General features: G+C 46.8%; 1 protein-coding gene across 2 annotated transcripts in view; it reads left to right on the top strand.

Moving 5' to 3' along the window:
• The first annotated feature begins 1,007 nt into the window (after positions 1-1,007).
• LOC131227215 (disease resistance protein RGA2-like) overlaps positions 1,008-17,064 on the top strand; it is a 112,662-nt gene continuing 96,605 nt past the window's right edge. For both annotated transcript variants that reach the window (XR_009162112.1, XM_058222964.1), the window contains exon 1: positions 1,008-1,478. Coding sequence is in view for 1 of the 2 variants with exons in the window: in XM_058222964.1 (XP_058078947.1) it covers positions 1,035-1,478 (444 nt within the window). In the remaining variant the exon portion in view is untranslated. The remainder of the gene's footprint in view (positions 1,479-17,064) is intronic.

The raw sequence follows: 17,064 nt of genomic DNA on the forward strand, positions 1-17,064 counted from the left end.
CCCAAAATGACGTTGGGTGTTACAACTACCGACGGAGTTGTTCCCCCGTGAACTTTGATACTCTGGCAGAGCGTGATGGACGATGCGCTGGCACTTGACAAAACAATTACTTAGAAATTGATGGACGCGGATTTCGGAAGTTCCTGCGCAAGGATGCAAAATTACAAAATTATCCCATTTTATTTAAAAATTTGATAAGGGATAGCAACGTCCACCACTGAATTTTTCTGGGCTCAATATGATGTTTATGCACAATCCAACCCGTTCAAAAGGTGACTCCCACTAGAAAGAAGGGGAAAGCACAAAGATCAGACTGATCAAAATCTTATGTGGGCCCCACTATATAAGGTTCCAACCATGGCAGCACAACCACTACTGTTTCTTATGTTGCGGCTCACTTGAATCTTGGATTTGGTTGATTTTTGTGCTGTAATTGTAACATGACGTGGAGAAACTGATGGACAGAGTGGATTTTACACGGACATTTCTGCGGGTCCCACGGAGCTTTGTTGGACGGTGTAGATTGATGCATCAAGCCTCTCTTAAGCATTCAAAGAATCCTTGACTCGCAACCCTCTGTCTCTCATCTCATCGCTTTCCCTCTCAGTTTCCTGCGATCTGATCCCTCTCTCTCTCTCAGTTTCCTGAAGTATCTCTGTCTATCTCTCTCTCAATTTTCGTGGCATCTCATATCCCATATCTCTTTCTCTAGATTTCCTACCATCTCATCTCTCATCTCTCTCATTTCTTCGATCATCACTCTCTCCCTCTCAATTTCCTGCTACTCTCGCTCTAAATTTCCTGTAATCTTATCTCTCTCTCTCTCTCTCTCTCCTCATTTCCTGCAATCATACCTCTCTCTCTAGCTCTCATCTCTATCTCTCACCATTTCTTCCATCATCGAACTCTCCCTCTCAATTTCCTGAGATCTGATCACTCTCTCACTCTCGATTTCCTACAATCTGATCTCTCTCTCTCTCTCTCTCTCTCTCTCTCTCTCTCTCTCTCTCTCTCTCTGTGCGTGTTCTGAAACAATGGCAGATTCGCTTGTTTCGATGGTTATGAAGAAAATTCGAGATGCACTTGTTTCAAATGTTATGAAGAAACTCGGGGAAGAGGTTGATTCGGTTGGTGGTGCCCAAGCAGAACTTGAAAAGATATCTTCTACGTTCGAATCCATTCAAGCACTTCTTAATGATGCAGAAATTATCCAATTTCACAACGAAAGCATGCAAGTTTGGTTAAAAAAGCTCAAAGACGTGGCTTACGATGTGGAGGACTTGCTAGATGAGATGATTCCATGGCCAGAACCTGAATCAGAGACAAACGATGGTGACGATCGGCAGCGCATGGAAAACCAGGCATGGAGGTGGTTATTTTCACTCTTTACATGTTGCGGTCTAGAAGATTGGATAAGGTTGGCCCATGAATCATGGACCGACGGTGACGATACTGATAATCGCAGCATTGGAGATAAGGTTCGGACCTTTTTTCCCACAATTTCCAACAAAATTGCATCACAGCGAAATTTTGCGCAACAGATAAAAGAAGTAAGTGCGAAGCTGGATCAGATTGCAGCTGACAAAAGTAAGTTCAGTTTTACGGAGATTCACAGTTTCCGTGGAGGTAGTCATCCTGACAAGGCCGAGTTTCAAACTAGTTCGCTCGTAGATGAATCGAAGATGCTCGGGAGAGACAGAGACAAAGATATAATAATAAGCAAGTTGGTCAGCGGGAGCAGTTCTGAGGAGGGAGGGATTCATGTCATTTCGATAGTAGGCGTTGGCGGGTTGGGCAAGACGACTCTTGCTCAATTGATCCACAATGATAAAAGGGTGAGGAGCCATTTCAATGTGTTTCCATGGGTCTGTGTATCTGATGATTTTAATGTCATAAATCTTACAAAAGAAATTATAAAAGCAGCTGGAGGGACAAGTCCACCGGATTCTCAGCTGGACTCATTGCAAAAGCAGCTTATCCAAACATTACAGGGCAAGCTATTCTTGATTGTGCTTGATGATGTGTGGAACGATGATAGTGACAGGTGGGAGAAATTAATGCTTTCCTTGCAAAGAGGTGCTCCTGGAAGTAAAATTTTGGTCACCACTCGCAGCGAGAAGGTTGCAAATACATGCATGCCGTCTGCCTACATGCATGAATTGAAAGGTTTATCCTATGATGATAGCTGGTTACTGTTCAGAACCAGAGCTTTCGCTGGGAGGAAAGTGGAAGATTGCCGGGCGTTGGAAAAGATCGGAAGAAAGATAGTGAAGAAGTGTAAAGGAGTGCCTCTTTCGTTAAAGGTAATTGGAAGCGTCATGCGTTCCAAGATGACCACACAAGATTGGAAGGACATCTTGCAAAGCCAAACATGGGAAATACGAGACATCGCGAAAGGTATCTTACCGGCTTTGTTGCTGAGCTATTATAATTTGTCTGTCCATTTGAAGCAGTGTTTTGCATATTGCTCAGTATTTCCGAAAGATTATATGATGGAGAAGGATACATTGGTCAAGTTGTGGTTAGCTCAGGGTTTCATCAAGCCCGATGGAAAAAGAGAGATGGAAGCAATTGGAGGAGAGTACTTTGACGAACTACTGGCGCAGTCTTTGTTTCAAAAAGTGGTGCTTCCATATGAAGTACGAGGCAGATGTACAATACATGATCTCCTTCACGATCTCGTCCAATTCATTACAAAGAATGAATGTTGCATCTTTGAGAATGGAAAGTCGGACTCCAGCTCTGTACTTACAGTCCGTCATTCATCATTTATTGCCACCAGGGAAACCTCACACATTCCTGCCCCTCTATGTCATGCAAAAAAATTGCGAACACTCCTCCTGACCGGACATTCAGAAATTGATACCATCCCTGATCATTTTTTCCAATGCGCCAGGTCCCTTAGGGCATTCAATTTCCATGTTAAAGAATTGCCAAGCTCAATTGGGTTGCTGAAGCATTTACGATATCTTGACTTGTCTGATTCAACGATAGTTGAGTTGCCGGAATCAGTGAGTAGTCTCAGCAATATGCAGACCTTGAAGTTGAATATGTGTGGCCGCCTCCAAAGACTGCCAAGTGGGATGAGTGCAATGGTCCGCTTGAGACATCTAGAAATTGAAGACACACCGGAACTAAAGCACTTACCGGAAGGGTTGGGGAGAATAAGTTCCCTTCGAACGTTGAGTAGGTTTATTGTGGGAGGCGATGGGGGATGTAAGATTGGAGAGCTGAAGCGACTTGACTCTCTCCAAGGAAAGCTACCAATAGAACACTTGGAGAGAGTGGCGAGCGTGGATGAGGCTAAGGAAGCACAACTGGAGAACAAGTTACAACTTCGCGTATTGTCTCTAAATATGTCATCAGATGATGCTCTTGAAATGTCAGGAAATGGTGAGGTGGAGAGGATGGAAAATGTAGTTGAAGCCCTCCGGCCGTCCCTTGCAAACCTAGAAGAGCTGGAAATTAGGGGATACATTGGTTCCAAGTTCCCAACCTGGATAGGAGAATCATCTTTCTCAAATTTAGTCAAGCTGATATTAATGGATTGCAATAACTGTACACAGTTGCCTGGGCTAGGGAGACTACCTTCGCTTAAATACCTTAAAATAAACGCAGGTCTTGTAAAACGGGTGGGAAGTGAGTTTTACGGGAATAGCAGTGGTGGGGGCATAAACGGGGTGGCATTCCCGAAGCTGGAAGAGCTCCAGTTCAGTAACATGTATGAATTGGAAGAGTGGGAGTTGAGATTAGAAGACACAGAGATAATGCCGTCTCTACACTCATTAATAATTCACGACTGCTGGAAATTGAAGGCACTGCCGACAGAACTCCCGAAAAGTCTAACGTCCCTCGACATCTCGGGATGTGGCGAGATTTTGTGGCCATTACCGAACCTCCCAAGCCTCAAGATGTTTACGATCATTAATTTAGAGAACACAACATGTCTCCCCTACGGATGGAAACAATTGGAGTCACTAGAGACTCTTACCATCGCGTATTGCTCTAAATTGAGGTCTCTTCCTGATGATTTGGGACAGCTCAAGTCTCTTAGGAGTCTCCAGATCTACTACTGCCCCGAGTTGCAGTCATTGCCTCAAGGGTTGTGGGGCCTTACCTGTCTCCAAGATTTAAGCATGTAACGACCTTGGAATTTTTGTGCTAATCTTTCCTTAAGTAGTTGTTTTTGGGGTAATTAGCGCTCTACTTGATTGCTTGTGAAATTCGCATCAATCACTTTAAATTGTATCTGCATGGCTCTAAACGTGCAGATTAGTGAGCGCTACGTTACTCTGAAATCTGGGATCCATCGCTAAATCCAGTCGTTCTGGGGATTTTTTGGAAGATCTGGAACGGACCTAGACCGCGCATCGAAAGTCCGATGGCGATGATCTTAGGCTGTTGCGGTCACCTTGTTGGACTTGGCCATCACCTCGAAAATCAAGTCCAGATGATGTTTTAGGTCGATTTGATTGAGTTCGGAGTGAAGAGTGTGAGAACGGTTGGAATTTAATAAGCTTTTTATGAAATTGAGTCGTTGCCGCTTGCGCGACGATTTTAAGCTATCGACCGTTGGATTCTTGACCCAATTTCACCCTCCGATCAGGATGTGGCCCATGCATATCCTAGTGCTTGTGGACTTGATCGAGTTCCGTGACCCTTGAATTGAGTGTGGTCCGCCACGGCCGATCTGAAGAGCCGGTCGATGAAAACTCAGGCTGACCTAGATCCATGGTCGGTGAGCTTAAGTCCGACCTTTCGTGGTTATAGGCCCACCAAGTGCTTCGTTGGATCGAGAAAGGCGTACTTTGGTTATTACCTAAGTATACCTTGACCCCAGGGGTTATTTCCATCATTTTAAGGCCTATATATAGTCCTTAAACCCTAGCTCTCATTTCCATACGAATTTTCTCTAACCCTAGCTTGGAGAGAGAGTGGAAAAGAGAGAGTTAGTGAGAGAGATTGGTTGGTGAATCATCTTGATTCTTCCTTGTTCTTCTTCACCTTTGAATCTTCACTTTGAATCGTTCCTCTGACGATTCTGAGTTCTTTTGGGGTAAGTTAACCTCACCCTCACCGGTGTGAGAGCTTAGATTAGACTGGGTGTTGTTGTATCTCATTTCTATCCTTATTTTAGGGTATTCTTGCGCCGTTGACGAAGACAACTTGTCTAAATCAGCTTGGCGGTTCTTTCTTTGCTTAAGGTGCGGACTTTAAGTGTATAGGTTATGGTTTTCAAGGCTTTCAATCCCAGTTAGTGATTTATTCTTGTTATGGATGAGATTTCACATGTCAAATGTTATGTTTGCATTGCTTTCCTGATATGCATGTGCTATATTGAGATTTGTGTATTCTATGTGTATTTATAAAGTACCGTATACGTATAGAATATGCACTTATGTTTGCCATGATTATTGGTCATGTATGTATGCTAGATGCATGTATGACAACTCCTTGATAAAAGGAATTGTCTAAGTGCATGTATTTCAACATGCGTCATGTATGTTGTTCCATGTATGCTAAGTGTTTGTAGAAATGCATGAATGACCTAAGTGTAACTGATTACACTAAATGTGGGCGTTGAGAAGTGATTCTCAATACTCCTATGGATGCGCATGATTTCTTTCTGCAGTTACATTCCAAGTTATTTAAATTCAAGCATCTCCTATGCTTACATTTATGTTAAGTTGATATTATTCAGATGTGTATGTAACATGATTTGAGTTATTGTTCCATTACTGTTTTACATTCCATATGAATATCTGTAGTAGTGTAGGATGTTTGGGACTATGCCTTAGTCCAGGAAATCGGTAATTGACCCTTTGGTCGTGGTTGAGATTGCTTTCGCCACGTGAGACGCATTAGACGAACCCGAGTCGTATTAGAGTTGGCGGCGGTGGTTTGGCCACGCGGAGTGTTTGCGCACTCTATGTCGCTCAATTCAACGTGCGCTCGTGCTAGTCGAGTTCGTCAACTAACCCGATTGTCCGATGTATGTTAACCATGTATGGACGCCATTTTTGCTTGAATCTAGGGTACCGAACTTACCGTGAAATCCTAATAACCATGGTACCGATCCGCTAAGACTCATGAGCCTGGACATGGTGGTATGGGACACCGTGGTCGAGCCGTCGGCCTACGGGGGTGACGAGCCTCCCGTAGTGACCGGTGAGCAACTAAACTCGTGAGCCGATTATGGTGGTATGGGACACTATATTCGTGCTGTTGTCGGCCTACATTGATTGGTGACGAGCCCTTTGTAGTGACCTCGAGCATACCCGGATACCACAAGGAGGTGACGAGCCGATCTGTGGTAGTAAGGGCATGAAAGGCGTGCATTGATTGGTGACGAGCCCTTTGCTACGACCTCAACTATATGATCGTATGAGATGTCTAGGATTGACGACCCTAGTATGGATCACTGTTTGGATGATGATATGAGGAAGGTATCTTAGCTTCCCAATCTCTGTATGAATTGGACTAATAACAACTTGGTAATCATATCCATGCACCGCATTTGCATGTGCTTTGTAGATGTGGCGCACTTTGAGGCGATGTCATGCGTAACGTAAGATGAAGACGCCGAGGGTGTACGCGTGAGGGCACGCATCATATTGCATTCATACTTGCATTAACAAGAGTACTTAGGATTTATTTAATTGTCTCGCTTTATCATTCTTGTTTGATTGAACGATAGCATGTTAACCGATTGCCTTATTGTTCCACCGAGTTGATCACTCACTCCCACGTTTCGGGACGGTGTTTTAACACCAGACTCTGTCTTAGGCCCCGATGTTGCAGATGTGGATGTGACGTCTGAGGCAGAGCGAGAGCTGGATGATGATGAGGCTGCTTCTCTTATATGCAGTTTTGAGACGGGTTCTAGCGAGCCTCGATCGATGCGCGGGATCTATGGGATTACTATTTTTGGGAACTGAAATGATGTAACTTGTACTTATAAATTTTGATAAATAACACTTTTACACGATCTGGTTGTATATGTAATTCAGGGACTTACACTTGTACACATATTTTACTATAAGTCTTCCGCTTGCTTTATTCACTTACCCCTGAATCATATCTGCGTTTTGGCTTAATCTATCCCGTGTTTATGTGCTAATACAGTCAACATACATCATTCATTAATTATGTTGCATAAGTGATGTTTTGGAACTCGGGAGCTGAGTTATGCTCGACCCCCGAATTTCAGGGCGTTACAAGTTGGTATCAGAGCATGATCTGGATTAAACCGGACCTGGGTTATGGTCACACACCGCACGTTGTCACCACTATAGTGTAATTGGGTGCGGTCTATCATCGCTTTGTGTTTGTGCTCCGTAGTTTCTATCGGCGAAAGTTTCCTGAAAACCTTTACCGAGATCGAGTCTGTACCCTTACCTGATCACACACAGCGACCCGAAACCTGTTCTAGACCCTCTATTAATGAGTGTAGATGGTCTACCCTCCCATTATTCATTTTTAAACCTTCCAGAAATCGCTGTATCAGATTTCTGTCAGAATGACCCGATAAGCTTCAAATTACACAAGGGGCCAATCGGGGCATTTTCTGTGGGACCCAGGGGGGGAACCACATCATTTGGACCAAGGAGGACCAGGAGGACCTCGCCAAATCGGCGAGGCATCGCCGATATGTCCAGAGACCGGCGATGCCATCGCCGGTTCGGCGAGGGATCGCCGGTCGGCGGGCCAGGCGGGCCGGGCCGACGCGGGCCGATCGTCCATGAGGCTTGTGTGGCCCACCCCTCCACGGTTTCCATTTTAAAACCCTTCCTTTCATCTATTTCCTTCACAAAACCCTCTTCCAAGCTCTCCTTTTCTTCAACAACCTCTCCAAACTCTCTCAAATCTCTCCCAAATCTTCATCTTCCTTCCATTTTCGTGCAAACCCATCACCCCATTCTCAAATCTTCCATTCCATTGCTGATTTCTCCATCTTTCCCTCTCATTTGAGCCCTTTCATTCCCTTTTTGGCTCATAGTTGTGTGGAAGCTTCACCATCTTCCTATTTCTCTCTTTCTCTCATTTCTCATGGCCCTCTTTGAGATTGTGACGGCCATCTTTTCCATTTCTTCCCTTCTTTCCTTGATGGGGAAGAAGAGAGCGCCCGTGGATGAAGCCGGGCCGAGCCGCCCAACCCGTGCACGGAGGCCGAGAGGTGCCGCCGCTAGCACGTCCGCCACGCGCGAGTTCCAGACGAAGCGGGACCTCGATCCTCGAGCTCCTGTCAATAGGACCTTGTTGGCGGAATTGTCGCATGGAGTCTATGAGGGGCGTAGAGTCCTTTTTGAGGCTCATGTTGATCCGCGGCTCTTTGGAGAGTTCCTTTTGTTGGAGCGCCTAGAAGGGGCTGGTTGGGGTCCCTTGTTCGAAGGCGAGTATCGCGCGAATGCTAGCACTTTTCGGGCCTTCTATGCCAACATTCTGGAGCCTTCGCTGGATCCTCTGCAGTTCAAGATTTCCTGTGGTAGCGGTCGAGTTGGAATTGTCAATGTTGCTTTGATATCCCGACTCTTGAAGGTGCCACTTGGGGAAGTGCATGCCAGCGAGAAGAATGTGGACAGTGTGCGCGAGAGGGATCGTCGCACCCGATCCTTGTGTGGTCGTCTGGTCGAATGGCAGCCGAATAGGAGTCTTTTGGCTTCTCACATGACGGACGACTTCCGTTTGCTTCACCACATCTTTACGTTCAATGTGTATCCCAGGTGGAGCAACCGCAGCGAGTGTACGCGCCTGATGGTAGATTTTCTATATCAGGTGGGGCAGGATGCGAAGTTGTGTGTGCCGACGTACGTCCTGCGTCAGATTATTCTCATCGCTCGTTCGAGTAGACGGACCGAGTCTCTTCCCTTTGGCCGCCTCATTTGCAAGATTGCACATGAGTTTGGCTATAGGCTTGGAGCTGAGAAACCGGTCCCTGTTCGTCATCTCAACTTGAGGACCCTTAAGCGGATGGAGGTTGGTTCTGGTCGGCTTGCCTCGGAGGGTGAGGCCGGGTCTGAGAGTGATGATGAGAGTTATCTTTGAAGGTGGTGCGGAGTCTCGAGGAAGAAGCGAGCAAGACGAGGAAGAGAGTGGGGCACGGATTCGAGTGATCGCTCTCCTCTTGTGGTGCCAGAGGGCGCAGAGCAGATTGCGAGAGATGCCCGTCTTACACGGCTTGAAGAAGGGCAAGCTGCTTTACGCCAGGAGATGGTGGATCTTCGAGGCTTGGTTAAGCACAAGTTCAAGAAGATGTCCCGGACTTTGAAGTCTATCCTGTGTTGCTTGCAGGATAAGGGTGCTCCGCCTCCGTCTCCTGACTCCGACGAGTAGCATCGTCGTGGCCGTCTTTGCTTTGTTTGGTGTTTCTTTCTGTGTGTAGCCGTTGTTGGCTTGTAGTTGGAGTTGTTGTAGTGTGGTAGCTGTTAGTGGTTGTAGTAGTTGTGGTTGTTTGTAGTGTTAGATGTTGTTGTTTTCATGCTTTCCTAGTCGTGATTCATGTATTGCTGCACTACTTGTATTGCGACGATTTTGATTAATGGAATGCATGTGGTTTGTTTTGGTGTTGTGCTGTGTTGTTGTTGTGTGGATGGATTATGTGACTTAGAATCTGACAGGTTGCATCCTTTGATTTAATGTAGGGATGCCTCCTAAGGGTTCGAAGACTTCGGCCCGTCTTTCTCTGATTGAGTCGCTTGCTGGGGTTCCTCCCTTGAGCGATAGCCAGTCAGATCCACAGGCGGGTCCATCTCGTGCTGGTGTTGGGTCGACACCTATGGCTCCTCCAGTCACACCCTCGGTTCCTGAGCCGAGCCATGCACCTTCTTCTGCTTCACCTGTTGATAGGTTTGAGCAGATGATGTTGTTGATGCAGCAACAACAGATTCAGCACTCTGTTTCTTATCGCAGCGGCAGGAGTTCCTCTCCTCCATGGTGGCATCTTTGCTCAGTCGATAGAGACTCCAACTGTTTCACCTATGCCTCCATCCGGGAGTGCCAGTGTCAGTGTTAGCGGCACATTCGAGCGATTCCAGCGCTTGAGACCTCCTACTTTTGCGGGTTCTCATGGCCAGAGGAGGCCGAGTATTGGATTGACCGCATCTCTAAGATGCTTTGAGGCCGTTTCTGGATTGTGGGTCGAGCAAGTTGAGCTTGCCACCTTCATGTTTGAGAAGGAGGCCGGTTTGTGGTGGGACAGTGTGCTTCGCCGTCGAGGAGGACTTCGTGTGGTCGTGGCAGCGCGTTTGAGGCGCGCTTCCACGAGAAGTATTTCCGGTTACGTTCTGACATGAGAAGGAGAGTGAGTTCCTTCGCCTCCGCCGGGGAGGGTTGTCGATTACGGAGTATGAGAACCGGTTTCTTGAGTTGGGGCGGTATGTTCCTTTGATCTGGGCGTCAACCGATGAGGATGCGGCGTTTTTCTGAGGGGCCGGGACTGAGATCCGATCGAAGATTTCCTGTGGCAGCATTTCTTCATATGCGGAGCTAGTGAGCATGTCCTTGCGAGCGAGCAGGACGGAGATAGAGCGTCCCCGCATGCGAGCACCGATGCCTCCTAGGCCGAGACCGGATTTCCAGGGTGCACCTTTCCTTGCAAGAGGCCGCGTGTTGATTCTCCTCCTTGGCGTTCGCCGCCCGCTCGGCAGATGAGAGCTGATCTTGAGATGTTCTTATTGTGGGAAGGTTGGGCACTTGGACCGTTTCCTGCTTTTCCCGTATGCGAGCGGTGGTTTTACTCCACCGCAGAGGGTTAGCCGTCCGATGCCTCGGTTATTTCTCCTCCTCCTCTTCGATCGGCGCCAGCTCATCCATCCTTCCTGCCATCCGGCTTCAGGCCACCTCGGCGGCCCATGGTTCCTCAGCCAAATCGTTAGCAGCAGCTCGTGTTCATGCGCTTTCAGCAGAAGCGCCTATGTCTGACTTGGTGCCGAGGTCCTTTGAGGTGACAGCGCATATGGAAGGTATTCCCGTTTCTGTGCTAGTGGATACAGGGTCCACTACTTCTCTTATTTCTTATGCGGCAGTTAGGCGTTTGGGTTTGAGATCTGTTCCTATGCCTAGAGTGACGCTTACTACCGCTACGGGGATGTCCTCTGCCTTGGGCAAGCGTTGTATGGATTGTTTGGTCGATCTGGGAAGTGGATCGATCCGTGTTGATTTGCTAGTCGCACCGCTTTATCACTACGATGTTATTATGGGTATGGATTGGCTCACGAGGATGCGAGCTGAGATTGATTGTGAAGCGAGATCAGTGACGATCCATGGACCTGAGGGCGAGATTGTTACTTTCCCCGTTCAGGTCAGTTACCCTATTCGTATTGATTTTTATTCTTCTCTGTTGGAGAGTTCGGCCGAGTCGGCGTTGGTTAGTACGCCGGTAGTTCAGGAGTTTGAAGATGTGTTTGAGTCGATTCCTGGATTACCTCCTCAGCGTGAGATTGATTTTGCTATCGATCTTATGCCTGGTGCAGCGCCCATTTCTTTACCCACCTATCGGATGCCTCCGAGTGAAATGGAGGAGTTGAGGAAGCAGATAGATGGTTTGCTAGAATTGGGTTTTATTCGGCCCAGTGTGTCTCCTTGGGGAGCACTGTTGTTTGTGAAGAAGAAGGATGGTTCCTTGCGATTGTGTATTGATTATCGCAGTTGAACTTCTGGTAATCGTGAAGAATAAGTACCCCTTGCCCGTGATTGATGATCTGTTTGATCGGTTGAAGGGGGCACGGTACTTTTCGAAGGTTGATCTGCGGTCAGGGTTCATCAGTGGCGCGTCAAGGATGGGGACGTGCGGAAGACCGCGACTAGCTCCGGTCATTATGAGTTCCTTGTGATGTCGTTGGGTCGACTAACGCACCGGCCGTGTTCATGGATCCGATGAACAGGGTATTTCGGCCTTTCTGTTTCGATTCGTCATTGTATTTATTGATGACATCTTGATTTATTCGGCGAGCGGCAGAGCACGAGGAGCACTTAAGAGCGGTTTTGGGTACTCTTAGGGAGCATCGGCTTTTCGCACAGTTCAAGAAGTGTGATTTCCGGAAAGAGGAAGTCAAGTTCCCGGGACATGTGGTGTCCAAGGAAGGTATAGCCGTCGACCTTGCCAAGGTAGGTGCAGTGCAGGACTAACCTGGTTCGGTTATCGAGGTGAGGAGTTTTCTTGGCCTTGCAGGTATTATCGACGCTTTATTCAGAACTTCTCGAAGATTGATCGTTGTCGTAGGTGACACGGAAGGATTTGAAGTTTGCTTGGAGTGAGCGGGCGGAGTTAGGAGCCGAAGGACAAGTTGACGTCCGCCCCTGTGCTAGTATTGCGAGCAAGGGGTTAAGTATATTATATATACCGACGCCTCTCGCGTTGGTCTGCTGGGTTGTGTCCTTATGCGGAAGGACAGGTGATTGCTTATGCTTCGCGTCGATTAAGGAAACACGAAGAGAATTACCCTACGCACGACATGGATGGCAGGTGTCATCTTCGCATTAAAGCTTTGGAGACATTACCTTTATGGTGAGGAGTTCGAGCTCTTTTGCGACCACAAGAGCATTAAGTATATTTTCACGCAGCGTGATTTGAATATGAGGCAACAGATGGATGGAAACATTGAAGGACTTCAAGTTCGATGTTTCTTACCATCCCGGTAAGGCGAACCTTGTGGCGATGCGTTGAGTCGCAAGAAGGCTTTGGAGTTTGCGGCTCCTGATGATAGCAGAGTGGGAGATGTTGGAGTTCGTGCGCGATTTTGAGCGAAGCTTACGGTGGTTGAGCCGTATGAGGTTATCGCACACATTCGTGTACAGCCCGTCATCGACGAGAGGATCGTTGCAGCTCAGGTAGATGATGAGCTCTTGGTGAAGATGAGGCAGCGGGTTGGTACAGATGGGAACTCCGACTGGAGTGTTAGTTCTGATGGGGGCCTACGTTTTCGTGGCCGGTTATGTGTTCCTGACATCCCTGACTTGAGACGTGAGGTTCTCGAGTTAGCCCATAGTTCTAAGCTTGCGATGCATCCAGGTAGCACGAAGATGTATCGGGATATGAAGAGGTCTTATTGGTGGGACAATATGAAGGTCCAGATTGCTGAATTTGTTTCTCGTTGTCTCACGTGCCAGGTCAAGGCAGAGCATCGCCGACCTCCTGGACTGCTTCAGCCCATGCCCATAGCTGAATGGAAGTGGGATTTCATCTCTATGGATTTTATTTCTGGGTTGCCGAGGACGAGAAAGGGATTTGACTCTATTTGGGTGATCGTCGATCGATTAACGAAGTCGGCGCATTTCTTACCGATCAGAGTCACTTACTCTGCAGACGAGTTGGCTAGGTTGTATATCAAGGAGATAGTGCGTCTGCATGGAGTTCCCCTGGAGATTGTGTCTGATAGAGACACGCGTTTTACATCTATCTTCTGGACTCGTATCCAAGAAGCAATGGGTGTGAAACTGAAGTTCAGCACCGCGTTTCATCCGCAAACAGATGGGCAGACGGAGCGCGTGAATCAAGTCCTGGAAGATATGTTGCGAGCTTGTGTTTTGGATTTCAAAGACAGTTGGGATGATTGTCTTGATGCAGAGTTCGCGTATAATAATAGTTTCAGCGAGTATCGGTATGGCTCCCTTCGAGGCGTTGTATGGTCGCCGTGCAGAGCACCACATTGTTGGGCGTAAATTGGTGAGCGTAGTTTGCTTGGCCTGAATTGGTGCAGTGACTTCAGAGAAGGTCGACATCATTCGACGTCGACTTCTAGCAGCGCAGAGCATAAGAGTTATGTTGATACGAGGCGTCGACCGCTTGAGTTCGTAGTGGGAGATCATGTTTTTCTCAAGGTCTCTCCTATGAAGGGAGTTTTGCGGTTCGGTAGGAAGGGGAGCCGACGCCGAGATTTATTGGTCCATTTCAAGTTCGGATCGAGTGGGAGCGGTAGCTTACCGCCTTGCTTTGCCCACACCTCTTGCGGGCGTGCATAACGTATTTCATATCTCTATGTTGAAGAAGTAGTACGTTCCTGATCCTTCGCATATTATTAGTTGGGAGCAAGTGCAGTTAAGTGAGGATGCCACTTATGTACTGCGCAACCAACACGTATTCTCGGATAGAAAGGAGCAGTGCTGCGTAGCAAGGTTATCCCTCTCGTGAAGGTGTTATGGTCGCATCATGGCGTGAAGAGGCTACTTGGGAATCAGCAGGGTCAGGAAGACCTACCCTCCGATCCTCGAGGCTTATATGAAGGTATGAATTTCGAGGACGAAATTTTCTTTAAGGGGGTAGATTGTAACGACCTTGGAATTTTTGTGCTAATCTTTCCTTAAGTAGTTGTTTTGGGGTAATTAGCGCTTTACTTGATTGCTTGTGAAATTCGCATCAATCACTTTAAATTGTATCTGCATGGCTCTAAACGCGTGTAGATTAGTGAGCGCTACGTTACTCGGAATATGGGATCCATCGCTAAATCCGGTTGTTCGGGATTTTTCGGAAGATCTGGATCGGACCTACACCGCGCATCGAAAGTCCGATGGCGATGATCTTAGCATTGCGGTCACCGAGTTGGGCTTGGTCTTCACCTCAAAATCAAGTCGATCTGATGTTCCGGGTCGATTTGATTGAGTTCGGAGTGAAGAGTGTGAGAACGGTTGGAATTTAATAAGCTTTTATGAAATTGAGTCGTGTCCGCTTGCGCGACGATTTTAAGCTATCGACCGTTGGATTCGACCCAATTTCACCCTCGAATCAGGAGGTTGGCCCTGGCATATCCTAGTGCTTGTGGACTCGATCGAGTTTCCGTGACCGTTGAATTGAGTGTGGTCCGCCACGGCCGATCTGAAGAGCCGGTCGGGTACGAAAACTCAGGCTGACCTAGATCCATGGTCGGTGAGCTTAAGTCCGACCTTTCGTGGTTATAGGCCCACCAAGTGCTTCGTTGGATCGAGAAAGGCGTACTTTGGTTATTACCTAAGTATACCTTGACCCCCTAGGGTTATTTCCATCATTTTAAGGCCTATATATAGTCCTTAAACCCTAGCTCTCATTTCCATACGAATTTTCTCTAACCCTAGCTTGGAGAGAGAGTGGAAAAGAGAGAGTTAGTGAGAGAGATTGGTTGGTGAATCATCTTGATTCTTCCTTGTTCTTCTTCACCTTTGAATCTTCACTTTGAATCGTTCCTCTGACGATTCTAAGTTCTTTTGGGGTAAGTTAACCTAACCCTAACCCGTGTTAGAGCTTAGATTAGACTTGGTGTTGTTGTATCTCATTTCTATCCTTATTTTAGGGTATTCTTGCGCCGTTGACGAAGACAACTCGTCTAAATCGAGTTCGGCGGTTCTTTCTTTGCTTAAGGTGCGGACTTTAAGTGTATAGGTTATGGTTTTCAAGGCTTTCAATCCCAGCTTAGTGATTTATTCTTGTTATGGATGAGATTTCACATGTCAAATGTTATGTTTGCATTGCTTTCCGATATGCATGTGCTATATTGAGATTTGTGTATTCTATGTGTATTTATAAAGTACCGTATACGTATAGAAATGCACTTATGTTTGCCATGATTATTGGTCATGTATGTATGCTAGATGCATGTATGACAACTCCTTGATAAAAGGAATTGGCTAAGTGCATGTATTTCAACATGCGTCATGTATGTTGTTCCATGTATGATAAGTGTTTGTAGAAATGCATGAATGACCTAAGTGTAACTGATTACACTAAATGTGGGCGTTGAGAAGTGATTCTCAATACTCCTATGGATGCGCATGATTTCTTTATGCATTTACATTCCAAGTTATTTAAATTCAAGCATCTCCTATGCTTACATTTATGTTAAGTTGATATTATTCGATGTGTATGTAACATGATTTGAGTTATTGTTCCATTATTGTTTTACATTCCATATGAATATCTGTAGTAGTGTAGGATGTTTGGGACTATGCCTTAGTCCAAGAAATCGGTAATTGACCCTTTGGTCGTGGTTGAGATTGCTTTCGCCACGTGAGACGCATTAGACGAACCCGAGTCGTATTAGAGTTGGCGGCAGTGGTTTGGCCACGCGAGTGTTTGCGCACTCTATGTCGTTCAATTCAACGTGCGCTCGTGCTAGTCGAGTTCGTCAACTAACCCGATTGTCCGATGTATGTTAACCATGTATGGACGCTACTGCTTGAATCTAGGGTACCGAACTTACCAGTGAAATCCTAATAACCATGGTACCGATCCGCTAAGACTCATGAGCCGGACATGGTGGTATGGGACACCGTGGTCGAGCCGTCGGCCTACGCTGGGGTGACGAGCCTCCCCGTAGTGACCGGTGAGCAACTAAACTCGTGAGCCGATTATGGTGGTATGGGACACTATATTCGTTTTTGTCGGCCTACATTGATTGGTGACGAGCCCTTTGTAGTGACCTCGAGCATACCTGGATACCACAAGGAGGTGACGAGCCGATCTGTGGTAGTAAGGGCATGAAAGGCGTGCATTGATTGGTGACGAGCCCTTTGCTACGACCTCAACTATATGATCGTATGAGATGTCTAGGATTGACGACCCTAGTATGGATCACTGTTTGGATGATGATATGAGGAAGGTATCTTAGCTTCCCAATCCTGTATGAATTGGACTAATAACAACTTGGTAATCATATCCATGCACCGCATTTGCATGTGCTTTGTAGATGTGGCGCACTTTGAGGCGATGTCATGCGTAACGTAAGATGAAGACGCTGAGGGTGTACGCGTGAGGGCACGCATCATATTGCATTCATACTTGCATTAACAAGAGTACTTAGGATTTATTTAATTGTCTGCTTTATCATTCTTGTTTGATTGAATCGATAGCATGTTAACCAAAGGCCTTATTGTTCCACCGAGTTGATCACTCACTCCCACGTTTCGGGATTCTGAACACCCACCGGACTGTCTTAGGCCCCGATGTTGCAGATGTGGATGTGACGTCTGAGGCAGAGGGAGCTGGATGACGACGAGGCCGCCTTCTCCTATATGCAGTTTTTTGAGACGGGTTCTAGCGAGCCTCGGTCTGTTGCGCGGGATCTATGGGATTACTATTTTTGGGAACTGAAATGATGT

Source organism: Magnolia sinica, chromosome 15 (genome assembly GCF_029962835.1).
Source record: "Magnolia sinica isolate HGM2019 chromosome 15, MsV1, whole genome shotgun sequence".
Classification (NCBI taxonomy): domain Eukaryota; kingdom Viridiplantae; phylum Streptophyta; class Magnoliopsida; order Magnoliales; family Magnoliaceae; genus Magnolia; species Magnolia sinica.